The 27,526-nt window shown below is 35.2% G+C and overlaps 1 protein-coding gene across 1 annotated transcript in view; it reads left to right on the top strand.

Moving 5' to 3' along the window:
- The window catches only part of Coprox (oxygen-dependent coproporphyrinogen-III oxidase), a 124,824-nt gene that overhangs the window by 49,771 nt on the left and 47,527 nt on the right, over positions 1-27,526 (top strand). The window contains exons 6-7 of the mRNA XM_090409253.1: positions 9,575-9,649; positions 21,589-21,707. Coding sequence (XP_090265379.1) covers positions 9,575-9,649; positions 21,589-21,707 — 194 coding nt within the window. The remainder of the gene's footprint in view (positions 1-9,574; positions 9,650-21,588; positions 21,708-27,526) is intronic.

Here is a 27,526-nt window from a genome sequence, read left to right as displayed (position 1 = left end):
AGTATACAATGAATGGCTACACATCAGAAGAGAAACAAGCTTATAAACCATTTAATATTTCATAAAATTTGGAGGTCGTTAATTTTAATTTAATTAATGACTTAAACACCATAGCTGATTTATGATGGACAAGGAGTTAAAGGAGCAGTGGGGAAAAAAAAGAAAAGTGTATTAAACATTTATAGCAAGAAAATCACCATTTGCTCTGTGACAATACAGAGAAAAATTTAATAAAACAAACCAGTGGTAGCAATAGAAGTAGCTAAGCAAAAGTCTTGGGAATGCTGGTAAGAATTAAATATCAGGAGGGTGGTAGATTTTGGTAAGAATAGAAAAGATAAATATTAGGAAGGTGACAAAATGTTCCAGAAACAATTGAAAAGCTTGGACATAAAGAAATGAGTTCCATATCCCCCCCACCTTATCTGTGGGTTCGCTATTTGCAGTTTTAGGCAATCAACCCCGGTTCGAAAATATTAAATAGAAAATTTCAGAAATAAACAATTTATAATTACATAGGCAAAGCGGATATTAGATTCAACATTATTTCAAAGTCTAATTTTTGTAGAGACTATCAAAGTTTTCTAAGTTGATCCACGAGCTTACGAGAATACTATTCTTGGCATCCCTAAGTTGTAGTGGCTATTTAAGTAGTGCAAGGTAAGGCAACTTGGGAATGCTGAGGATTGTATTCTCATAAGCTCTCAGGTCAACTTAGAAAACTTTCATAGTTTCTGCAAACATTCAACTTTGAAATAATGTTGAATCTAATATCCACTTTGCGTATGTAATTTTACATCACCAAAATGAAGCCGTATGGCTCTTTCTTTTAGTAATAGACAATTCATAAGTTTTAAACTGCATGCTGTTCTGAGGTCTCAATTATTAGATTGACTGTGACTGTCACAGTATCGTAGTGCTTGTGTTCAAGTAACCCTTATTCTACTTAATAATGGCCCCAAAGTGTAAGAGCAGTGATTCTGGCTATTCGAATATGCCAAAGAGAAGCCGTAAAGTGCTTCCTTTTAAATGAAAAAGGTGAAAGTTCTTGACTTTAAAATCAATAAATAATAATAAAAAACGTATGCCGAAGTTGCTAAGATTCCATTCATATTCAAATAATATATTACAGTATGTTGTTATAATTGTTCTATTTTATTATTAGTTATTGTTGTTAATCTCTTACTATGCCTAATTTATAAATTAAACTTTATCGTAGGTATGTATGTATAGGAAAAAACATAGTATATATAGGGTTCAGTACTATCCACAGTTTCAGGTATCCACAGGGTGTCTTGGAACGTGTCCCCTGCGGATAAGGGGGGGACTACTGTATTGTAAAAGGAATCAGAGATGACAATGATGACATGAAAACTGAAAATAAAGATATAGATATCTGAAATGTTTAGACTAATTATTTTTGAAAGATTGTTAAATGAAACAAGAAGGGACAGAACAATGGTAAAAAATATTCAAAAAGAATGCAGTCGGGAGTACATATAAATATATAGGCAGAAAATGCCATCAATAATCCAAAGATGGCTGGAGTAGATAACATTCAGTCAGAAATGCTCAAGCATAGAGGTATATAAAAGTTTAGCCATAGCTGTAGTGCATAATTCAGAAGTCATGGTCAGAAGGTCAAATACCAGATAATTGGAATAATCCATTTATAAAGAGGTTATATTGTAGTTATAATGGCATATATAATGCGCAGTTAGCCTAGTGGCTTTGCACTTTGCAACCATATGCCTGGGGAAGGAGTGTCCCAGGTTTGATTCCTGTCGAAGATGTGAGGAACTTGAGGATCTTACAGTCAAAATATATCCCTGCTCCCCAGCAGCAGCAGGCTAGGCAACAGGTCGGTTGGGAGTGATACTAACAAGAAGTCACATCTAAGTAACATGCGGACCCTGCATAGGAAGCAGGAATAATGCATAATGAAAAAGATAAAGAGGTTATATTATAGTAAACAACATGGAACTACTAGAAGTTATATCTGTTATCAACCACTTTAATTCTGATTGTGATCAAAATAAACTTCAAGAAGGAGAGAAAGAAGATATTGTTATGGTTAATAGAAAAACTCTCTCTCTCTAGAAGGTGAACATATAATAAACCATAAAGAAAAACTCGAAGAAATAATGGAAGGAAAGTTGAAGGGAAAAAAGTACGAATGAATCAGGCTTGTCATAATGGAGAAAAGCTTCAATGATAATAGAAGGTACTTCTATAATTTAAGAACAATTCAGAATATAATAGAAATCAAGCAATCTCTGAAAATTATCAAACAAAGGTTACATGGATGGAAAAAATAGATTCCAAAATTGAAAAATAAGTAAGGAATAATACAATACAATCGAGAAGAAACAATGAAAATATGTAGTGAATTTTTTAGGAAACCCAAACACAGGCAAGGAAACAGTTGCAAATCCTCCACCATATTTATATGAGGCTGACATAGAACCACCCATCGTGATGGAAGAAAGTCCTCAAAGCAGAAAAGAATGATAAAAGTCATAAAACAGACAGCAGACATTATATCAATAACTATAGGCCAACCAGTTTATTACTACTGTACAAAATGTTTATATCCATTATATTAAATAAGATGACAAGGTTTTGGATGATTCACAGCTATATAGGTCATGTACACACTAATAACCAAAAAGCAAATGAATATAATCTTCCTGCATATTTAGAAATTTGTAGATTTTGAAAAAAAACTTCAAATCTCTATATCATTTAGAAATAATAATGAGCTTAAACCAACAAGCAATCCTAACAAATATCCAGTTATTAAAAACTGTATATCATAACTCAACAACCACTATAAAGCCAGAACATCAGGGTAAGGAATTTGGTATTGATAAAGGAGTAAGGAGATCTTAATATCACCCAAATTATTTTCTACTACATTAGAAGTCTTTAAGACCATCTCATGGGAAAACATCTCAATCACTTACATTTTGCAGATGACATTGTTCTTTTAACAAAAAATAAAGAAGCAACTCAGTCAACACTAAATGACCATGATAGAGAAAGCAAGAAAAAAAAGATTTAAAGATTAATCTAAAACCAAACTAATGACAAATTCAGATCATACCAAACTAAAATTAACAGATAATCATATTGAAATTGTGGACTATATTTACCTTGATCAATTAGTTAGTTTTAAGGAAAAACAAGATAAGAAATAAGTAGAAAAATCACACAAGGAAATAAAGCATTTTGGTTGTATGAAGATTACTTGTTACGAGTTTTACCTATGTCTTTAAAAAGAAAGCTCTTTAATGTATGCATTATTCCAGTGTTTACCTATGGAAGTGAGATATGGGCACAAGAAAATAGGTTACATGTGCCCCAGAGAGCCTTGGAGAGAAGAATGTTCTACATAACAAAAAAGGGATAGAATAAGAAATACTAGAATTAGAGAGAATGACTGGAGTAGAAGATATTGAAGCGTTTGTAATGCATGTAAGTAGAGATGGGCCGGCAAGAATAAGTAGACTTCTTGCCATATTAGTAGACTGCCAAACAAAAGGTAAACACTGAGTGGATACCAAGAGAAGGACAGTGAAGTAATAAAATTATGGGAAGTGATCTGGCTTGGTTTAGGCCAAACATGTTTTCAGCATCCCATTTCTTTATTTTTTTTGATATTCTAAAGTTTCATTGCATCACATATGTTGCAATGTATATTATCATATGTTTTTTTTCTATAGTCCACAAATACCAGATGTAATTGTTTATCAAATTAATAATGTTTTTCTAATAATTGTTGGAGCATGAAAATATGATCATTTGTTGACTTTCCCTTGCAGAAGTTACATTGATATTCTCCAATGATATTTGAAGCACATACATTCTTTTCTAGATCAGTGTAGATAGAATTTTGTAGTCTAAGAGAGAGATACCTCTATAATTATTGGTAATCATGCAATCTCCTTTCTTACAGTATGATTCCTTCCCAGTTGATTGAAATACAGTCATACTGTATTTCAATCAACTGAGATTTTTTTCTTTTTTGACATATTAGCTTAATAAGTTCATAAATCTCAGTTTTTCAATTTTTAGCCGTTCTGCTGCAATTTTATTTGCATTAGCTGTCTTATTTTTTTTTAGTGCTTTAATAATATTCCCAATTCTAGTCAGAGATGGTTCCTCAGTTGTTGAGTCATCATAATTTTTTTCTGAGCATCGTACCTCTAGTGTTAGGTTTTCGTCTGCTGGGGATGGTGGTGATGATCTGTTTAGCAATTTCTCAACATATTGTGTGAAATCCTCAACAATTTCTTTTTCTTGGGAAAATCTTGTTAGTCAGTATTTGAGTTTGTTGTTTACATCCTCTTAAGTATTCCAGTGCATCTAAAAAACCTCTGAGATATTTGTGTTCTTTTCAATTTCTTCAGTTAATTTTTTTCTCTTTCAGCCTTTTCTCTCAACACAGTTTTCATTTGGTGATGTTTAGGTGCTTCTCAAAATACTGAATTCCAGAACTTTTTTTCCTTCTTGTGTAATTAAACCTTGTTAGTCAGTACTTGAGTTTGTGATTTATATCCTCTTAAGTATCTGACTGCATCTGGAGAAACCTTTTTAAATTATTTGTATTCTTTTCAATTTCTTGAATTATTTTTTTTTTTCTCTGCTAGCATTTTCTCTTGACAGTATTTTACTAGTTAAAAACCCAGTTCTTAATCTTTCTGGTAATGGGTCCTGTAGCATTCTTTTTATTTAATCTCAATATGTTTCTTTATAGCTTCATTACATACATTATTTGCTTTTCTTTCTGTTGTTTGTGAATTGAAGGATTTCTTTTGCACAATGAATAATATTCTTGTGAGTCCATTTGTTTTCTGTTTCTCTCAGGTATAGGAGGGAATTGACTGTTGTAGTTTTTTCTGCATACTGTTTTTGTAGGTTTATATCCTCCCCTTTTTCAATATCATACCAGTTAATATTTTTGTTTCTATTAACATTTCTCCATTTTACAAAGTTAAAATATGCTATTATCTTATTACTTGTCTTGTGCCTGTTTGTTTATTATTGCATTTGATCAATCTGGGGAGAACCAAGCTGTTTATCAGTATTTCTTCTGAGAAAATATGTAAGTCCTCTAGAGGATGCAAAGTCAATAGCTCTAATCCCATTGTCATTACTAACATCATGCAGGTTATCTGGGATAGCTATTTGTTTATTCTTGTTTCTTTTCCTGTTTTAGCATTGAAGTCACCCATAACTAATTTTATACAATTCCCAGGTAAAGAACCATATAACCTTTCTAGTTCATAAAATTTATCTTTGACATCATCATTCTTATCATCTTTTGGTGCATAACCATTGATTAATGGCAACATCACAGATACCAAAAATATAAATAGTCGTATAACAGAGTTCATCTACTGATGAAAAGTTTTTATGTATGGCTAGATGTTATCATGCACCATAAAACCCAAATTATTTTCATGTTTGTCATTATGTGTTCCACTGCCGAATATTATTCTATTATTTTTCTGTAGATTTCTGTGGTCTAGTATTATTGTTTCTTGTATAGCTAAGATCTGAATATTGTAACTTTCTATTTCATCAATAACACATTGAAGAAATCTAAGTTTAAACAAAGCTTTTATATTCCATGTTCCAACTCGAAATCCATTAGTCATGTCCAGTTGGTTGCCATTGTGAATAGTCTATATACAAGGGTGGTCTGAAAAGTTCTCGGCCTCGACCAAAGATGGCAACACTATTGGCACGATTTTGTTTTCTAAGTTGGTATATCTGTCATAAGCATCCATGTGAAATTGTAAGTCATTCTATCAAGTAGTTTGTTTTATGCAGCTGTCTGGAGCAAAAGTGTTGTCTGTATCTCTTGGAATGGATAAAATTGAGTATCGTGCAGTTCTAAAATTCTTTGTAAAAGAAGGTTTAACGTCTAAAGAAATTCATTCGAAGTTCATAAAAGTTTATGGGCACTCTTCTCCTTCATTTTTGACAATTAAGAAATGGGCTGTTGAGTTTAAGTGTGGCTGTGCCAGCATTGAAGATGATCTACATGAAGGCCAAAAAATGTAACAACACCAGAAATCATTGATGAAGTGCACGATATGGTATTGGATGACCAGCGACTCCAAGTGCATGAAATTGCTGAGACTATAGGCTTTTCAAAAGAATGTGTAGGATATACTTTGCATGAAGAATTGCATATGAAAAAGCTTTGTGCAAGATGGGTGCCGTGCTTGTTCACAGCAGATCAAAAATGTACCCACATGAAAATCTCTGAACAGTGCTTGGAGCGTTTTAACAAGAATAAAACTGATTTTGTGCAATTATTTATTACTATGTATTGGACCTGGATTCACCATTACACACCAGAATCCAAACAGCAGTCACAACAGTGGATGGACAGAAGCTGGTTGTTCAGCACCAAAGAAGACAAAGTTGGTTCCATCAGCAGAAAAGGTCATGGCATTTTGTTAATTAATTATCTTGAAAAGGGTAAAACAATAACCGGGAAATATTATTCCAATCTTTTAACCAGACTAGAGAAAAAAAAATTGTGAGGAAAGACCCGGTTTGCAGAAGAAAAAAATCATCAGAACAGTGCACCTGCTCACAAAAGTGTTTTGACAATGGGAAAATTAAGGGATCTCACTATGAATTGTTGGAACATCCACCCTATTCCCCAGATTTGGCTCTCTCTGACTTCTATCTCTTCCCAAAACTAAAACTCTTTCCTCACTGGTCAGTGTTTTTCTTCAAATCAAGAGGTGATTGCAGCTGTAGAGGAGTATTTTGCAGATCTTACTGAGAACCTCCACAGGGACGTTAGAATGGTGCTGGAGCATCGCTGGTATAAATGTATTAGTCTTAAGGGAGATTATGTTTAAAAATAAAAATAATTTTGAAATTATAAATTCGTTTTTTCATTTTTAGGCTGAGAACTATTCAGACCACTCTCATATTGTAAGCCCGGTTTCATAATTCATGGGTTTTTTATATTAGATGGGTAGTCATCCCTTCACAACTCCCCAACCTGGAAGACCAGGATGGCTCTTAGTCTTGGCCTGCCTAGCATGGGTAAAACCTACCAGAAACTCGTTTAATAATATTCATCTGCTGCATTTACCATTCTCTAGCCTCTGATAACTCACATTCCTCTCCATAAAATTCAACCAACTGTATAGTGAGGCCACTTTTTTAGATGACCTCAATGTCCATAATTTCAGCTGGCTTCCCTCTTCCAGCACCACTGGCCAAGCTGGACGAGATTCAGAAACCTTTGCCACAAGCATTTATCTAACACAAAACATTCATCTACGTCAGCTCTTCCCAAACTGTGGGTCGCGGCCCCCTTGGGGGTCATGAAATAATGGAAACAAATTTAAAATGTTTTAAGGCTTAGTGTGCCATATCAAATGTGTATGTAAGATGCTAAAAATGTAATATTTGGATTTTATTTTTGCCATGTTTGTTGTGTATGTTTTATATTGAATATAAATACAAGAAATATTATAATAATATATGTCTGTAATATGAATTTTTTTTTCTTTTTGATGGGGGCCGTGAAATATTTTAATTTTTTCAAGGGGGCCTTTACATCCAAAAGTTTGGGAAGCACTGATCTACGTAATGAATTCCTGATAATCTTTTTCACTCTCCCAATACTCTGGATCTTTTTTTAACCAGTTCTCCTTCCAGACAAACCACCTTCTCTCATACCAACTTGGACCACAATCTTGTACAAGTCTTCTTTCTCACAGAATGCACCCTTCCTCAAACCATTGTCAACCTCACATCCTCTTTCACTGCAAAGATGCCAAAACAGGATGACCTCTGGAATTTCTTCTCCTTCTTTCTTGGTCTGACTGCTGCTTCAGCTTCACCTCTGAATGAGTCACAGCAATTATCACTGGCATGAAGTCCTTTATCCCCCATTTTACCCAAAATCCTAGTCTGCTTTCACCCAGGTTCAACAGAAAGTGTATCACAATAGTCAAAGGGGAAAATATTCAGCATACCTCAGGTAGCTTGCATCGAGAACTTCAGCTTAATGCTCTGCCTATACCAAAGCATGCAACAAATGCAAAACAGTTATCAACAGATCTAAATATGATTTCATAAAGACCATCAGCAGAATACTTGCCTCCTGACCAAATGAAAGCTGTGCTTTCTGGTCCCTTGCTTAAGGCCATTGAAAGTAATTTCTGCTCTTACATTTCCACCTTTCTATCATCCTGATGGCACCACTGTTCCTTCACTCAAAGATAATGCTAACCTTTTGGCATTTCTCTTTTCCTTGAACTCCTGCATTGATTACCAAGGGAAATCGCCTCCTACCATACCAGAAAATGAGCACCATATGCCTCTAGTTTTTCAGCAAAAAAGACATCAGAAAATTACTAAATAACTTGGACACTAAAAAGTTTCCTGATTCTAATGACATCTCTCCAGTTGTTCTTGAGAGTCATGCTTCAGAGCTAACACCTGTCGTGTATATATAGCCAACTTCTCTGCTACCTAGAGGCTTACCAGTTAATCAGCAATCACAAGTATGGATTCTGCCATTCAAGATACACAGCTGAGTCCTTAGATTACATCACCCACCACTGGACACATGCTGTAGAAAGGTTCAGAGAAACTTGTGCTGTCACTCTTGACATTTCCATAGTTTTTGATCATGTCTGGCATCAAGGTGCTAAACAAACTGCCATTCCTTTGGTCTACTTGTCATCCTCTATGATTGGATTTCCACCCCCATCTCTAGTTCACTGCATTTCACAGTTAATGGCTTATCTTTGAGCTTCACCACCAATTCATGAGTACCTTAGGACTGTTCTATCACCTGTCCTCTTTCTCCTGTGCATAAATGACCTACCGTCAATCACCACTAATCCTATCCACTACTTTACAGATGATAATACTCTCCATTCATCCTACTCATTTGACAAACCATGCAGTGCACACTATATGTTTAACACACTTTTTTTTTTGTTAGGTTGAAAAGTTATTAAGAAATAATATTCTTATTTCTGTCTAAATTTTATCTAACATAAACAAACGACTTTGCACATGAACTAACATCTTCCTGACTAAGCTACTATGAAATGTGAACATAATTTAGTATTTTTGTTTTTGAGAATAAATTAAATTCTATTTTAAGAACATGATAACATGTTTACCATTATACACCAGAAATTTTCATAGAAAAATTTCATTGGCATTAAATGTTGAAAATTTTCATAATTTAAATGTCCTTACCTTTAACTATAATATCTTCACTTTTTCCCAAAAATTACACTTTTTTAAGAAAAAAAAACTTTTTGTTCCCACTGTTTTTGCCATTCCCATGTTTATATCTTTATCATCTTTTAAATGTTTTGAAACAAGAATATGTCATTTCCAGAAGATGTTTGAATGATTCAGCCAGTCCTGTATTATAGGATGATATTCTGTTATCATGTTTATTCTATTATCATATCATAATAAACAATACTAATGTTTTATTATTGTTTATTATGATATTTATTTTTTCTTTCAGAAAGAAAAGTGTAATTAATGTTTGTTTTTTCCTCAGGTGGCCATCTGCAAAGCTCTTGAAGAACAAGAGATGACAGCCAAATTTCAAGTTGATCGGTGGGAAAGGCCTGAGGTTGGTGCTTAAATGTTATACATCAAATATTATTTTTGCAGTACAGATCATCACTAAATTGTGTAAAATATGCATTAATGTTTTTTTTTTTCATTTTCAGAATTGTTATTTTAAAGATTATTGAATCACTTTAATTAATTCTGCTTCATTTTAACTTTATTCATATGAATAAGGAATACGCATTCCATAAAATGAAAATAATCCCATATCCTGTATGACTCTTTCAGAAGTTTGTAAGTCTCTATCATATCCCTTCATTCTCCTGTTTGCTAGTGTCTGTAGTCTACAAATTCTCAGTCTGTCTTCAACATCATCAGTTTCCTGATATGCTTCCCAAGGAGTGTTCAAGTTACTATGATAGCACTACGTGATTAAATTTACATCATTATTAATCTCTTACTTGTGAGTACTCCAATATTGTCATATCTAATATTTCATGCTTCTAAGGCACTTCTGACTGAATCATTCCACCTAGACCTTGGTCTTCCTTTGAGTCTCTTTCCTGCCATCTTGTCATCAAACACACCTGTTTTGCTAACCTTTCCTCATCCATTCTATTTAAGTGGCCATACTACCTTAGATTAGCTCTGCTCTGCTGACACATTCTTGAATACTAATAATGTCAAGTTCCTTTCTAATATCTTCATTTTTAATATGATTCTGCAACTGATGCCATTGGTTCACTCTCCTAATTTTTCTCAGAACCCTCATATCTGTGATCACAAATCTTTAATCAAGTGTTTTATTTCTGACCCAACTCTTTTTTATTTCAGATCCATAACTTTAAACTGGTTTGGACACTGCCTTGTATGCTGTTAGTTTGGTCATAATAATCAGCATTCTACAATCTTGATATCATTTTTAACACTCTCCTTTTCACTCTGTATTAGGATCACTACAGAAACCAGAAGACCAGACCTGCACGCAATAGTTCAAATGAGGTTTTATTCAAGATTTTTAAAGATGCAAAATGATTTCTTTATCGTTACATGTCAAGGTTCATTTCAGCATTGCAATTCTTATCTGAGTTGTATTTGAAATCTTTGCTATATGGCCCTTGAACTTCAAATTCCTGTCTACTAAAACTCCAAGATCCTTAGCCTGATCAGTTTTTTCTGGCATAATCCCACCATTTTATATAATATGAAATTGAGCATTTCATCACACCAAAGTACATGACTTTACATTTACTAACATTAACATTGAACTATTAACTGTTTTTTTTTTCACATGCCCACAATTCCAGATTCAAATCATTCTGCAAGTATTCTGTGGATATTACCTGCACTCCTGATTACTCTACCTGTCTTTGCATCATAAGCAAATAGCTGTATGTCACATGTCAAATCTGTCTGAATGTCATTAATGCACAGATCGAATAGCAATGGACCAAGGACTGGTCCCTGTGGCACATCACTGGTTACCTTAAATCTTGCAGACTTGCATTCAACATAAACCACTTTTTGATATCTGCCAGTCTGCCATACCATTATTTTATAATCCAATCCATATTTTCTGATTTATGCATCAACCTTCAATGCTATATTCTATCAAAAGCCTTAGCAAAATCCAAAAGCATAATGGCATAACCAAAACCATTCATGAAATTAAGTTGTTGTTTTTTGTATCTATTCCCCTCATCTAACTCAATGGTAACATTATTATGGAATGTGAGGAAGTTGCTGAAAGATGGCCTTTCCAACTACATACCAACTACTGGAATAAGAGAGAAATTATTCAAAACATTGAACTATCAGTATACAAAACAGTTCAAACCAATTTTAATTTCTGGATATGAGAGTTGAGTTAGAAATTAAGCAATTAATCAAAGCTAGACACCACAGATATGAGAGTGCTGAGATACACTGGAGGAGTGAACAGATGGCATCAGTTGGAATCCTATGAAAAATGAAGCAATTAGAAAGTCAGCATTTAAGAGTGTGTGAGAAAATGGAATCTAATCTAGTATGGTCACTTAAACAGAATGGAAGAAGAAAGATTAATTGAATAGTTCTTTACTTATCTTTATTATCAAACTGGTGTTTGATAAATACATCTTTAGTCAAAATGAGATTTTGCTTCTCAAGGTAATACTTGCTACCAGTCTTTCTTGACATAAACATATGATAAAGTATTGCCTCCTCACCATTCATGAAATTAAGTTTTTGTTTTCATTATAGATACATGTAATTGGTTGATCATTTAAAAGTTATTAACTGTATATAAATCATTAATTCATCAGCTGTTGAATTCCCTAGTAGCATTCTAAAAATCCTTGACTGATCATGAAAGAGATCAGTTTGGTTGATGATTCCATTCTCTCATGTTGCCAAGTAATTCCATTTTCTTTCATATAGGCAGTTTTTACTATGTATATTTCTATAGTTGCCCTTCATTGGTTATTAGATGACTCCCCCTCCCAAGTAATTAGTTCTCTTTTCTTTCATGCAGACTCTGTTTCCACTCCTTGTTTCCATGGGTGCTTTTTGTGTTATTAGATGATCCCCAATTCACTAATTTACTTCACCAGGATGCTCAGTTTCCACTCTGTACTTCTATGATTGTTGTTCACTGGAATTGGTAATTTCCCCATTTTCTCTCTTAATCTGGTAAAAATGTACAGTGTCTAGTTATTGCTCCTTCAAAGAGTAACTCATAGAAATTTTCCTTTCTCTTAGTTCATTCTCTGTACCATTGCTTTTTTATAGAGTTATTACTCTCTAGTAGAAATTTTCTTTCTAATAGAGATCAGTAGAAAGAAGGCACTCTGTCATGTCTGTTATCATTCTATTCTCACTTCATGTAACCATCTTCTTTTTGTATTCACTCAGATGGTGTGATGAGATAACAAAATATATCTCATTACAAAAATATAAGTGTTGCATATTTTTCTTTATGTAATTTACATATTAGCATTGCATGGGAAATGCAATGCTAATTGAGGAATCTTTGAAGAAAGCAATTTCAGATTGTTTACCTAAGGTCAGAAGGATAAATCAGGTAGGAGTTAAATGGGTGAGTAGCATATTTAAGCAAGAACTGCAAACAGAATGTGAAGAATATGTAAGGAGAAAGGTGATCAATAAGCAATAAGCGTGATCAGTATATTAAAGAAGGCCAAATTAGATTATGTAAGGAAATTAGCTGAACAGGCTCTTTGGAATTTCATAAAGGAAATCTCATGGAGCTCTTTTATGATTTGACAAGTAAAAGGAAAAATAATTGAAAGAATAACATTAATGAATACTGATGATATGGAAGTAAGTGAAGCAGACAAAATAATTGAGTTACTCAGTCACGTTGCAGTGGTATAATGGATTGACCATCCAGGTAAAGATGTTGCACTGTGACTGATGTGAGAACAGAAGTAGAACTGGAGATGCGGTATGTTTATAGAATTAGATATGATAACTGCCCATGTATTATGAGAAGGTTCAAGAGAATTGTAGTTCCTCTGACCCAACTGTTTAAGTCTCAGCTCAGGGAAAGAGGGCAAAGGAGTTCCATTGCATGAAAGAGACTTGTGATAGAAGTAACAAATTATGGACCAGTCATTATCATAGGAATAGTAGGTAACACGTTCCACATGTGTTGCGACTATCTCAAAACTCGCTTTCTGTATATATGTCCAGCTGTTTCAGGTGGCCACATTTTCACAAAGATCATAAAGCATGTTAGTTGTGGCTTTTTTTTTTTTTTTGGTTATTTATTATTTATTTCATGTGCGAAAATGTAACAGCATACATATAAATGATTAAACGCATACATTTAAAGAAATAGACATTAAAAGAATTGGGATTAAAAGCATACATTAAAAGACAAAAATGTCACTTGCATGAAATATTAAGTAAAAACATAAAATGTGAAATTTTACTCATCCAGTGACTAAATATACTTTAAAGCTGTTTTATTACACTGCATTAAATCTTCTCGGGTACATATATTATTAATGTCTATTAAGCAGCATTGCAGAAGATGATCCATGATTTGTGTTTCACCACATGAACAGCTATCATTGTCTGTGTAGCCCCATCTGACCATATTCTGCTTTGATCTGCCCATTCCGGAACAAAGTCTATTCAATGTCTTTCATCTTTGCCAGTCAAGATGTAAGCCAGAAGGAAGAGATTCGTTTAAGTTCAGAGCCTCTGGAGATTGTTCTTACCACATTGTTAACCTTGTAGCTTTTATGGAATCAACCAACAGTTCCACTGAGTGAATAAAACTTTTCCTTGATCTTAGCCTCTTAATGTACTGCAACATGCCCATACAAAGGATGCTGTTCATCATTTAGTTGTTGTTTCCACTCATATCTGCTCTGTGTAGTCCTTCTGATGTGAGGAGGTGCAATACCAGACAGTAAGTATAGATGGTCAATTTTTGTAGGCTTAAGGCAGCCGGTAATGTGCCAACATGTTTCATTAAGAACCTTATTAATAATTTTGACATGTGATAATCTTTCCCAAACAGGACTAGCTTACTCAGCTATCGAAAAGCAGAGTGCCAGTGCAGAGGTGTGCAATACTTGTGGATTTGCATCCCCACTGAGATGATGATAATCGGTGCAGAATATTATTCCGTGTTTGAGTTTTAGCTGCTGGCTTCTCTATGTGTCCCTTAAAATTTAAGGTCCTATCTAGTGTAGCACCTAGGTAAGTTGGATTAAGATAATGGACAAGTTTCACACCATTCCATTCTATATTCAACTCTCTCCTTGCCTCCCTATTATATCGAGATGGAAAAGACACATTTGGGTTTTACTGGGATATGGTTTCAGTTGGTTTTCCTTGTTGTAAACTGTAAGGGTTTCTAGCTCTTGTGTGAGCTGCTTCTCAATACCATCAAAGGATTTTGCTTGATTAGCTATTGCCCAGTCATCTGCATATAAGAAGGTTCTTGACCATGGGTTTGTAGGTTGGTCGTTAGTATATATATTAAAGAGGAGGGGAGATAGCACACTTCCCTGAGATAGACCATTTTTCTGGATACCCTATCTGCTCATTTTTCCTTGAAAATCAACAAAGACTCTTTGTTGATTTTCAAGGAAATCAGTGACCTAAATATCTCCACTAACCGATAGCTGTTTGTCATGCTGTAAATTTTGACTATAAGCTTTCTAAGATTTAGTGTGTCATATGCTGCTGTCAAATCTATAAATACAGCTCCTGTTGCTAACCCCTTTCAATGCCATCCTCAATAAACTGTGTTAAGTTTAATACTTGTCCAGTGCATGATCTTCCTGGTCTAAATCCTGCCTGTTTTTTTATCAGCACTTTCTCTGTTTCTGGACTTAGCCTGTTCAAGATTAACCTCTCATACACCTTCAGTGTTGTGCATAGAAGAGCTATATGCCTGTAACTCTTTGGATCCTCAGCAGGTTTACCCAGTTTCAGGATAGGTATTACTTTTGTTTGCCTCCATATACTGAGTATTTTAGCAAATTTCCAACAAAAGTTGAAAAATTCTAAACCACTCTGTTGCCTTTTCTCCCAGATTCCTTAGTATCTCATTTCTGATATCATCTATACTGGCAGCTTTTCCTGGTTTTAAGGCTTTTAGGGCATTTTCTAGTTCCTCTTTAGTAAATGGTGCTTCAAAGAGAATTATTTTCTGAATCCCTAATTTTTTTAATATAATCTTTAGGTTTTTTCCTTCGGTACTTGGTTTACCATTCAGAGATAGCTGAGTTGCAATTTGGTTTGCATTTATATTAACTTCGGTTGCTGCTGTTGTGGGGTCACCAGATAATTTTTTGAGCAAGAGCCAGGCTTTCCTGCTACCATGTTTCATACCTAAGCTTTTAATTTTCTCTGCCCATTGTTGACTTCTTTTTTCAGACAGTGCTGCTATAAGTTCCTCTCCTGCATCAATTGTTTCTGATGAAAATGGATCTTTATCATATAGGTCACACACACAATATCTTTCATATATTTCCTGTTGTGCTCTGTAAAACCTGGAATGTAACATGTTCTACAACCTCTTGGGATGTGCCTGGTAGCAGACTGCCTAATAGCTTTGATGAACTTTCCATAATTTTCTGGTCTAGGTGAAATGTTGGTCAGATTTATGTCTAATTCTCTTGAGAATTGTTCCCAGTTACCTTTTTTAAAATTAAAGCATCTTCTAAGTGGGATCTCCTTAAGTCGGACTGGTGGGAAAACGTGCAGCATTATTGGTCTATGTTGTGAACTTGGGATTGGTGCAAGTACTGTTTAGTGCACAGATTAGCTATTTTATTACTAACAAATCCAAGGTCTGGGTTATAATCTCTTTTCCATCTTCCACTGTTAAATGATGATGGCTGTTTAGGATCGTGTATAAGATTCATTTTATTACTTTCTATATTCTAACTCTCCACCCTCATTTGTTTCACTATAACCCCACTGTATGTTATGACTGTTAAAGTCGGCTATAATAATAGCAGATTTCCTTTGTGTCAAGTACTGGGACATTTCAAAAGCAAAGGTTATACTAGGTGGTTTTTATATTGAAAAAACACTGATGTTATCCAGATCTATTCCAAGGATTTCTAAGTTATTTTGGTTTGTGATTAGGCATCCTGTAACCTGGAGCCCCTGCTGAGTGAAGATAGCACTTCCATACTTTTCATGTGGTATTTCTTTTATGAGCTTCATTCCAGCAATTTTAGGTCTGACTTGATGAGGTCCTTTGTGTGTCTCCTGTAGACATAAAATATCACATTTTTGTTCTGTACACATTTTTGCAATAAGATCTTTTACAGAGGAGAGGCCCTCTGTATTGTGTGAGATGATTGTCAGGGTTGGTTCCTGTAAGGGCTTTTGAGTTTTAGTCATTGTGTCTCTGATAAAGAAGATGCTAGTCTCACTATAAAACTGTAGGAAACTATAGAAGACTGTATTGCACTATGCTATACTGTAGATCGCTGGTAGCAGAATTCGTGATTTGTAAACAAGCCGACAGGGATCACGACGTGAACGCTTCTGCTATGACCCCTGTTTTTTTTTAGTAGGATTTTATATAGCATTTGTGAGCTGTCTTAATGATATCAAAAATCTCAAATGCAATTCAAACTGATTTCATAATATACATACATTCATACACGCATGAGGGGGTCTGTAAAGTTCTGATAAACACTTAGAACAAAAATTATATTAAAGCAACTGATATAACCACAAGATAGAACATATGAGGATATAAGACTATAAGAACATAAGTTATCTTCATAATTCTGCTACTTGTGTATATATGCATTTTTATTTGCTTCAGAAAATTTGCTTTACATAAATAATTTACTTTCTGCACCCACTGACTCCATTATAAACAGCTGTCACCACATATTTTTGGCAACTGACTAAAACTCTGAAAGAGGATGTTCCTCCATAAAACAAACCATGTGATTGAGTGGCTGAAGAAATGCCTGGTGGATGGTATGACACAGAAATGAAAGAAAGGGATGTGCAAGGGAACAGAAAGCAGATTATGAAAAAGTAAAGGCATAGGAATAGGGATTGAAATTTGTATGATGGTTCATTGATAAGAAGAGTGTGATGGAATCTGATTTCCAGTGAAGCCAAGATTAAGATTGTTAGTGATGCCTTAAGGATGCAGGGAGTGAAAATGAAAGTGGACGTTTATTTTGGCTGGTATGAATGAGTTAGCAGGTGACAAGTGTGGTGTGTGAAAAGAAAGAGTTGCTAGTATAAGCGAAAAAAGAAGAGTGAGAAAGTAAAATTTGTGAGTCTGTTAGCCCAGTATAATAGAGAAAAGCTGAGACTGGGAACTATGATTGCAAATGAGGTGGTGCACAGATTGCAGAGGAGGAAAGGTGTGGAGTTTGTGGATATGTAGAGCAAGATTGATGGAAAGATTTATATAAGATGTATGGCTTTCATTTGAATGGATTTGGGATCATTTCTTAAGACTCCTAAGTGCAAAGTCATGGAAACTAGAATGTTTTTTTTTTTTTGGTGGGGGGATGCAGGTGAGTGTGTGTCCAGGCAATCTAGAAGTTAACATGTTTGCTGCCACTCTACTTTGGCATAGTCTGTTCCCGTATGCCAAGCAATTTCACTTCTTCAAGGTCAGTACGGTAATCTCATTGCCGGCGATAAGTGTCATACGAGTATACTCATAGTTGGCTTGTGCAGAGCATATACCATCTATGAGTATACACAGTTTTGCTGCTAGCTCCACAAGCCAAGCATTTTCACTTCTTCAAGGTCAGTACAGGTAATCTCGTTGCCGGCAGTAAGCGTCATATGAGTATACTCATAGCTGGCTTGTGTAGCTCATATACCAACTACAAGTATACTCGTAGTTGGCAGTGAATGTGTTAATGAGTGGGAGAGTGATTGCATGATGCTGAATGTAGCTCTCTAGGTTCTTAACTTTAGTGGGCTAAGCAGCACAAGATGTTTATGTTGAGCCCATACACAAGAGGTTGGTTGATCAACTTTAGTACGTTAGTACTGTGTATGGGTAGTATGTGTTGGGAAAGGAGGAACTTGTTTACATTTGATTTAAAAGACTGTATGTTGTATTCCTTGGGAAACACAACAGGGGGAAGGCTGTTCCACATACAGCAGTTGCAGGGATGAAGGAGGAGGAAAAGAAACCTCTTCTGTGGGTTTCAAAGTGCACTGTGAAGGGATGTTAAGCAACAGCTGCACATATTCCAGTGAGCTTAGTACTAAGTGGGGGAATTATTATTGCTATTTAAGATGAACATTTCCCATGGAAATATTTGTAGAATACACATATTGCAGAAACCAAACGTCTGTGCAAAAGTAGGGGGTGGGGAAGTGAGTTGGTAAGAGATGGATCATTAATAAGTCCAATTGCTCTCCTCTGTATTGAGTCAAGCATTTTGAGAGAGCTTTTAGGGGGCCCCACCCCATATGTGAGAGTAGTATTCAATGACTGGGCGGATTTGTGATTTGTATAAGGTTAACATCTGTTCAGGGGTGAAGTAACATCTTGAGCAAAAGAGAAATCCTAGTTTTTTTAGAAGCTCAAGATGCAGTGGTTGTTGTGTTTATGCCAGGAGAAGCTTGATGTCAGGGTAATTCCAAGAAGAGAAATCTCAAATTGTCTGGAAATTTGAGCTTTGTCAAAAATAATACTGGGAGAAAATAGTTCTTTTTTATGAGAAATAAGACAGGACTGGGTTTTATTATCATTGAAATTGATGAAGTTATCTGAACCCCGTTGGAGATGGCTTGGAGATCAGAATTGAGGGTGGTTGATGTTCTGTAGATTGAGGTGAGTTGTGTCGAGTAAGGTTTATCAAATGAAAGAGATTACTGCAATGTGCTGTCATCTGCAAAACTGTATTGGGTTGAAGATCAACTGAAGTAGGTCATTGATATATAGCAGGAAGAGGGTTAGTGAGAAGACAGAACCTTGTGGAACCCTGGCATTAGTAGAATGGTAAGAGAATAAGGAATCATCCACCACCACACATAGTGTGCGTCCAGACAAAAAGCTGGCAATCCAACTACAGAAGTCCTGACACAGACCAAACAATGGTAGTTTGCTTTGTAAGCCTTTGTGCCAGACCCAGTCAAATGCTTTGGAGATATCAAGTGCAAACTTCTCCATGGCATTTGTTAAGAGATGGGCGACACATGTGAGCAGATCCCCAGTTGTTTGGCAGCAATGGAATCCATACTGGCAGTCATTTATTAGGTGGATGCCTTCAAGGTGTAAGATAGGTTGTGTGAAGGGGCTATTGCAGTTTATGTACCAGAAGTATTCAGAATATGGGTGAGGAGTTTTGGGTATTGGTTAGCTGAACTTGGCCGAAAGTTATAGGCATCTATTTGGTTGACTGAGTCATGAGTGAAACATGTAGTTTGAGACTATTTTATGTGAAATAGACGCCAATATCATATTGGCGTCTATCTCACACAAAATAACCTTAAGATGAAGACTTGGCCGCTAGTTTTCTCATGTGTATCAGTTGCATGTAGAATGGATTTTAAATAGTATCACACAAAAAGATTCACAACTAAACAAACATGCTCAACATGTTTGTTTAGTTCTGACACACACACACACACACACACACACACATGTATGTCTTCTGCAACGCCCAACAAACAGTACTTTAAATCATTCAATGTGTCCTCATTCACCACCCTCTCAGGCAGTGCATTCCATTCACCAGCCACTCTCTGTGCATAAAACCTGCTCCTCACTCTCCCTTATCCAGTTTCCAGGGATGCTCTCCCGTCTCTCATTTTCCGAAAATTTCTTTCACATCAGCCTGGTAACAATCCTTTACCAGCTTATGTGTCTCACGTATAAATCATATCTCCATTCATGAGGGCTTGCAAATTTCATTCCCTCAGTCTGTTTCATATCCAACATTTCAAAGATCAGAAACTTTGTTTTCATCCCCATGAAAACCAGGTGATCCAATTTATGCACAGTAATCTATATGAGGCCTGATCAAGGCTTTATGCATTGGAACAATAATCTCTTTATTTCTGCATGTGGATCCTCTGCATCATTGCCATAACATGAAATTTTGATTTCAGGTAAAAGCTCCAAGTATCTGGAAGGCCTGTCTGCAGTCTGCATAGCCTCTAAGGAAAAAGAGAACAGGACTGCAGAATAAACTCCAAAAAAAAATCTTCAAACACAAAAGAACTAGAAAGAATAGAAATATAGATCAACATTTAACCAGTTGACAATAAACAGAACTTAAAAATAACAGGACTGTAGAGAACTAAACCTTGACCAGTAGTGAATGATGTAGTTCCACTTATTTATTTATTTTTTTTTTTATTATTTAATTTGTTTATCTTTACTCTTTTCCTTTTCTCTTGCCAGAGGTCAGGCTAAGGTCAACAGTTGACTACAGCAGTAATGCTTTCGCTTACTATGGTGTAGCTTATGTGTTTCAGTGATTATATATGTATTCCTGATGGTGATAACCTCAATATAAAGGTTGAAATATCAAGTATTGTTTTATCTTAATTTAAAGTAAAGTAATACTCTAACATAGGAGTTTGACTTCATAATTCTACATGGGGAATGCTGTTCACAGTAACAGTGAAAGAAAAAAAAATTCTGGTTATTTCATTTGTTAGAATAAACTTCAACAAGAAATCAAAAGCACAGAAGTGGGAATTTCTCTATCTCAACATTGGTCAACTATTTCTTCAATGTTGGAAGCTTTTTCACTTGGTTATACTATAAATTAAAGATGCCAAAAAATTATATTCTTGGCATCTTTAATTTATCCAAGTGAAAGCAAACAAAGTTTCGCCTGAAGTAACTTCAGGACACTGGGCAACTTCTATATAGAGGCTAATGACTTCACATTATGAGTTCACAACTTCTATATAGTATCTCATAATGCAAAGTACATATCTTTACAGACATGTATAATGCTATGCATTATAGGAAAGGTCATACCCAGACTGGTTTCTACCTTTATTGAGGTCTAAAGCAAGCGATGTGAAGTCATTAGCTTCTGTACATGAACTACTCAGTCCTGAAGTTACTTCAGGTGCAACTTTGTTTCTTACATTTGGATAAAAGATTAAACCAAGAATATAATTTCTTGGCATCTTTAATTTATTTCTTGAATGTCTTCTTCACAGCATTCATTCTAAGGCTACAATGTAATACAGATATGTTGACATTGTTACAATAGGGCAAGGCTTAATTCAAGAAACTTGGCTGTATTGTGAGAAGAAATTAAAAGAAGTCGATTATTTCTTGTTCATGGGAAATTTTTCAAAATTAAGCATGCCAAAACACTGATAAGCCTGAAATTAAAGGACAGGTGGTATAACACTTGACGGTGATGCTAATCTACTGACTTTTGTTTTTTGAGGCTGTCAGAAGATATTACTGTAAAAACTTTTGGGTAAGTGGTAACTTTGCAACTTTTGATTATTATTATTTTTTTGTTTTTTTGTAAAACTGAATAATTTTTCCCCTAGGGAGGAGGTGGTATCACATGCATTTTGCAAGATGGTGAAGTATTTGAAAAAGCTGGAGTTAATATTTCTGTTGTTCATGGTCAGTTGCCATCAGCTGCTGTGCAGCAAATGAGAGCCAGGTGGGTGCATTTATTGTTAAGACTGCCATGGAGTCAAAAGACTCATCATGTGATACTCACCTTAATTCTCAGTATGTTTTGGGTCATAGTGCACCTTAAACTCATTCACTGTCTCACAAATCACTTTTCCCAATTCAAGCATTTCACTCACTAACTTAGCTTCTTCTTATTCACCACATCTTTTACAGATTGCGAGTATAACATCTTATTTCCTTTTGCTTTGTGAATAATTTTTTGTATATTAACTGGATAAAATCTCTTCACCAATTTAAAGGTCTCTGTCACATCATCTCTTCCACCCCTCCTCTCAGCTCATCTTTTCTCAAATTATTTATTTTATTGATATTCCAGATCCCTGATATTGCCTTTCACTCATCTCTTGGCCATTTTCTCATCACCCCAGAAACTAGGTGATCAGGTGTGGAAAGTGTTTTCACTTGGTCACAAATTAAATTAAATTTGTTAAAAAATGAATTCTTGTTTAATCTTTAAGCATGAAGCATTTTCACAACTAGGCTGCTTGTATATAGAGGCTGATGACTTCACATCACATCATTTGCCTTAATATCCCATAATGAAGTATTCAGCCATTTATGTACAAGTAGCCTAGTCATGAAAATATTTGACCTGCAAACTTTGTTTACTTACACTTGAATAATGGATTAAACAAGAATATAATTTCTTGACAAGTTTAATTTGTGACCAAGTGAAAAAAACTTTCTGCATCTATCGCTAATCAAGAGAATTTTAATAATAAGGTGATACATCTCTTTACTACTTATATGGTAAATATATGACTTTTGCATTAATTCGTTAATGCAGAATCACTTGGTATCTCTTTTAGGTCTAGCTCCCACTATTGACATTTTAATAATGTTCATCTTTGGGCTTGATTCATGGGAATAGAGCAGTTCTGTTTGGTGATGGTTTTTGTCTGTCACTTGAGTAGGGTCACCAATGAGAGTCTGATGAGTTTTGTAGTGATCCTTTTGCGCCGTTCAGTGAGATTTAGAGTGATCCTTTTGGGTCACTTAGTGAGATTTAGAGTGATCTTATAGAGCATTCTGAGATTTTAGAGAGGTAACCCCCTGCACTTTACCTCAAAATTTATTAAAGTTTGTCTTTGAACTTGCTGCTTAGGGAGTAGAGCAGTTCTGCTCAGTGGTGGGTATTTGCCTGTCACTGAGTGGAACTACTGCTGCATTTATCTTCATCACTCATCTCATGATTTCTGACCTGAATCACTCCTGTCCTGAAGTGATGATTCAGGTCAAGAGTGATATTTAACAGTAATCCTTTAGGGTCACTCAGTGAGATTTAGAGCGATCTTATAGATCAATCAGAGTTTTTGGAGAGGTATTCTCTGCACTTTAACAATACCTCAGTAAAGGTTGAAACTGATCTGGGTAGTGACCCTTCTCTTAATGCATAGCATTATACATGTTTGAAAGGATGTGCTTTAACATTATGGGATACTAAAGCAATTGATGTGAAGTCATCAGCCTATATACAAGAGCCTAGTTGTGAAGATTCTTCATGCACAAAAACTTTGCTTATGCTTGGATAAAGGATTAAATCAGAATATAATTTCTTGGCTTATTAGATCTGTAGAAATTTAGGAAGATTTTCTTGTCTTTGTTTGACACCCTCTTAATCATTGTAGCTTCTGTGAGGTGATTTTGACTCTTGTGATGGTTCCTGAATTTCACTTTTTTCTCTACCACACTTCTAAATTCCATCCAATTTTTGGGGGATCTCATACATGGTAAAAAAGCTTAAAAAAAAGCACCAAAACTTTTTTTTCCCAACTGTTTCCTTCAATTAACAAAGTGATAGTCTCATCAGACAATGAAAATCACTGATCACTTAAAGACTTGGAGAAACTATCCCAGTCAGATTCAAACCTTCATGGGTTTGATGTGCAGTGATGCTATCTACCCAACAAATCAGGTCACCAACTCTTATAGCACCTTCATCAGTATACGTTTCTCAGCATTTCCATCTCTGCACTTGCAAATACAGAAACTTTGCACTTGTCAGCATTGAACTCTCAATAATGTTCATTTCTCTATATTCCACTCTGATTGAATATTGCAGCAGATGCACCAGTAGTAGTAGTAGTACCACTTCTTATAACTTCCTCTGGCTTAGCATCATCGAAAAAGGATATTTCCCTTCATATCATTATATGAAGGGAAATATATATCATGGGTATCATTAATGAATAAGTTAAACACTAATGTCTCAAGAAGAAACTTGGTGACATGCTGCTTGTTATCTTTCTTTTCTGAGATGCATTTCCTTCTATACAAAAGTCAACTCTCACTAGTATAGTAAAATTGATTATTATAACACCTCTGAAAAGTCCTGGCCAAGGCATCATAGCGTTAGTGGAATACTGAAAGAAATTCACTATAACAAATGCTTCACTCTAATAAAATATTTCTTCAATACATATGAGTTTGCTATAGTTAGCATTGACTTCATATTTATTAATGTTTATCAACTAATAGCCTATCTGTCATCTGTCACCATCTCCCATAGTCTGAATAACAATTTGCTGTATAACAGTCTGTCAGATGCCTTCTCATAATCTAATGTTATTACTATATACATCTTCACTTTTTATTATAAACTGTACATAAATTGATGATATAAGTTTACACATTAAAACAAGTCCATTAACCTCCTGATTTGTTTGGCATTGGATTCATGGTGCACATGAATCCAGTGTCCATGAATCCTTGGTTTGTGCATAAATTATGAATATCCACTAGTTTCCATAAATTAAGGAGTATGATATTTTGATATGAGATGTGAAAGAAGCATCCTCAAAAAGTGTAAATAAATAGTTTAATTCAGTAACAAATGGGTACATGAAGATAATAATCAAAAACAAAAGATCAAAACGAGATTGTCAGTGTGCCTCAGTAAAGAATGTGGTCACCTCTCACAGCAGTGCATTGCTCATAACAATGTTTCATGTGGTGTATCATGGTGTCCAGGAGCTCAGTTGGTAATAACAACCTTTGTTCCTAATTTCTCCTAATTCCCTCAAGGTTTTGGGGAGTAGGGTTGAGAGCAGCAATACATCTAATCATCACTGAAGAGCATCACAGACATGCTCAGTGGGATTAATGTCAGGAGACCTAACTGGATGGTCTATTTATACAATATACAATAGTCTCTTCTTAAAGATATTGGTCCATTGCTTCACTTGACCAGGACCTCGTTTCTGTAAGTTGTGGCATTCATGGTTTCACTAGGAAACACCCAAAGAGATGCTTCCCCAAACCTCCACCGTAAGTGTCCCTTTCACAGATATTAGATTGATGATAACATGTCCCTGTGTCTCTCCAGATCAGAGCACACATGGTATCACTTTGTAGAGCAAATTGGGACTTGTCTATAAGCAACACCGACCCCATTGGTCCTGGGTCCAGCTGACATGGAGCCTGGCCTATTTCAGATGTTTTCTTCTATAGCATGAGAATAGGGGCACTCAGACTACTGGTTGTCTAGCATGCAGACCACCTTCATAAAGCCTTCTGCACACAGTAGAAGCAGATATCAATGTTCCTGTAGATGATGCTAAGTCAGAACATAAATTAAAGATACCAAGAAATTATATTCTTGATTTCATCTTTTATCCAAAGTTTGCACATGAAGTAATTAACTTCATAACAGGGCAACTCTTATATAGAAGCTAATGACTTCACATCAATTGCCTTAGTATCCTCTAATGCAGTGCATATATCCTTATAGACATGTATAATGCTATGCAGTATGGGAAGGGCTACTGCTACTCAGACAGGTTCAATCTTTGTTGAGGTCTCATCAGTGGGAGCCAGACCCAGAAGTGATACCAAGGTAGAAGTAATGCAGAAGTCATATTTTCATATACAAGTAGCCAAAAGGTGTCATATCTTATTAAAAAACTCTGGATTAGAGATAGATGTTGAAAGGTTTTACACTTGGTTATAATATAAATTAAAGATGCCAAGAAATTATATTCTTGGTTTCATCCTTTATCCAAGCACTTGGATTCTTGGCATCTTTAATTTCTAATATAACCAAGTGGGAAAACTTTCAACAAGTCAGATCATAGCTGATTCGAGATAGTTCTCCTGTTTCAGCAAATTGAAGATATCAGTGTACTCAGACTCCTGGTTGCCTAACATGCAGACCACCTTCATAAAGCCTTCTGCACATAGTAGAAGCAGATACCTGTAGCTGGTGCTAAGTCAGATCATAGCTGATTCGGGGTAGCACACCCCTGTTTCAGTAAATTGGAGATGTCAGTCACCTACTGCAGTTGTAGTTCATTGTCTTTGTTCATATTTTTGGGATGTTGTTTGTGGCTGTTGGAATAGGGTCCATGGTCTTGTGAACCACTGAATGATTCACATGCAGCCATCTGGCTACCTGCACCTGACTTGGTTTGACCTCTGGTCTTATGAATGCTTGCCATCTGAATTTATCATTTAAATTATGTCTTGTAACCATATCCATGAATTTTGTTCCCACTTCAGACACAAAATAGAAAACCACTTCAAAACACCCACTTTTATGACACAGCATATTTGCATATACTGCTAACAGCTCCACTCATTTGTATATGATAATCAGACTCAGTGGCACCTTTTACATAATGTACCTGACTTTCATGTGTGTCCTCCCCCACCAAGCCATCATTATTTTTCTCTTTATTCCTTAATTTATGGAAACCAGCTCATTGCAATGGGAAAATCTAAAGTGCTTCATCTTGGCAGAAGTGATTAAACAATTGAAAGTGGCTTGAAAAAGTTCCATATTTGGTCTTTGGAGCAAGATTTCTAGATTATGTAAAAAATAAATAAAAATACAAAAAATTATAAACTAATAAAAATAGAAAAATATCCTCAGCCCACCCACGGCACTATTATGTGCTATAGATTTTGCAACCTTGCATAGGTAGAAGCAACATAAAACTATTTACCTTTGATACTTCAAATAGAAAAGAACAAAGACCTACATTTGAATTCTCTCTAGGCACTGAGTGACCTTTATGAGAGCTTTTCAAATGAAGGTGAGGTTGCTGGTTTTTCTCCCAAATATATTCAACTTCTTACAAACCATCCAAAGATATAATGCTAGCCTCATTGTTTTACTCATCTTAGCTGTAATTCAAATGAACCAATCCTCAACACAAAAGTTTCAGAAGTGATTGTTAGTTGATAATGATCACTTCGGAGCGTATATATCGTGCTTCTGTATTTGTTTTTTTTTGTTTTATGAATGTTTTTGATTAATTACCTGACAGTTGTTATATACTGTTGGATCTCATCAGATTATTTAGAAATCCTGAATACCATAGTATCTCATGTTGAAAATTTATTTATCACTAGGTTAGACTATAATAGATTTAGTTTAATCCTTTATCCCAGTGAGAGCAAACAAAGTTTGCGCCTGAAAATATCTTCAGGACTAAATATAGTGTTGTACTATCTTATCCAGTAAGTAGTGCAACACCACCTTGCTCCACCTTTGCCACGAGTTGCCTTGGTGTTGCACTACTTACTGGATAAGATAGTACAACACTATATTTAGTCCTGAAGATATTTTCAGGCGCAAACTTTGTTTGCTCTCACTGGGATAAAGGATTAAACTAAATCTATCATAGTATCTCATGTTTTAAAGGTATGAATTTTTTTTAAGCAAGTTCTTGATTTGTGACTAAATTCCATCTCTCATTTTCCCTTTTATGTTAAGCTCAGTGGTCTGTCATGGCCAAGAAACTTGGATTTTTAGAAACCTACTTATTGCTAATGATAGGTAGG

The sequence above is a fragment of the Typopeltis vanoorti genome, chromosome 19 (assembly GCF_054136105.1).
Source record: "Typopeltis vanoorti isolate ZY-2024b chromosome 19, IOZ_Tvanoo_1.0, whole genome shotgun sequence".
Taxonomy (NCBI): domain Eukaryota; kingdom Metazoa; phylum Arthropoda; class Arachnida; order Uropygi; family Thelyphonidae; genus Typopeltis; species Typopeltis vanoorti.
The sequence above is the reverse complement of the archived record's forward strand: the minus strand, read 5'-3'. Positions and strand labels throughout refer to the sequence as shown.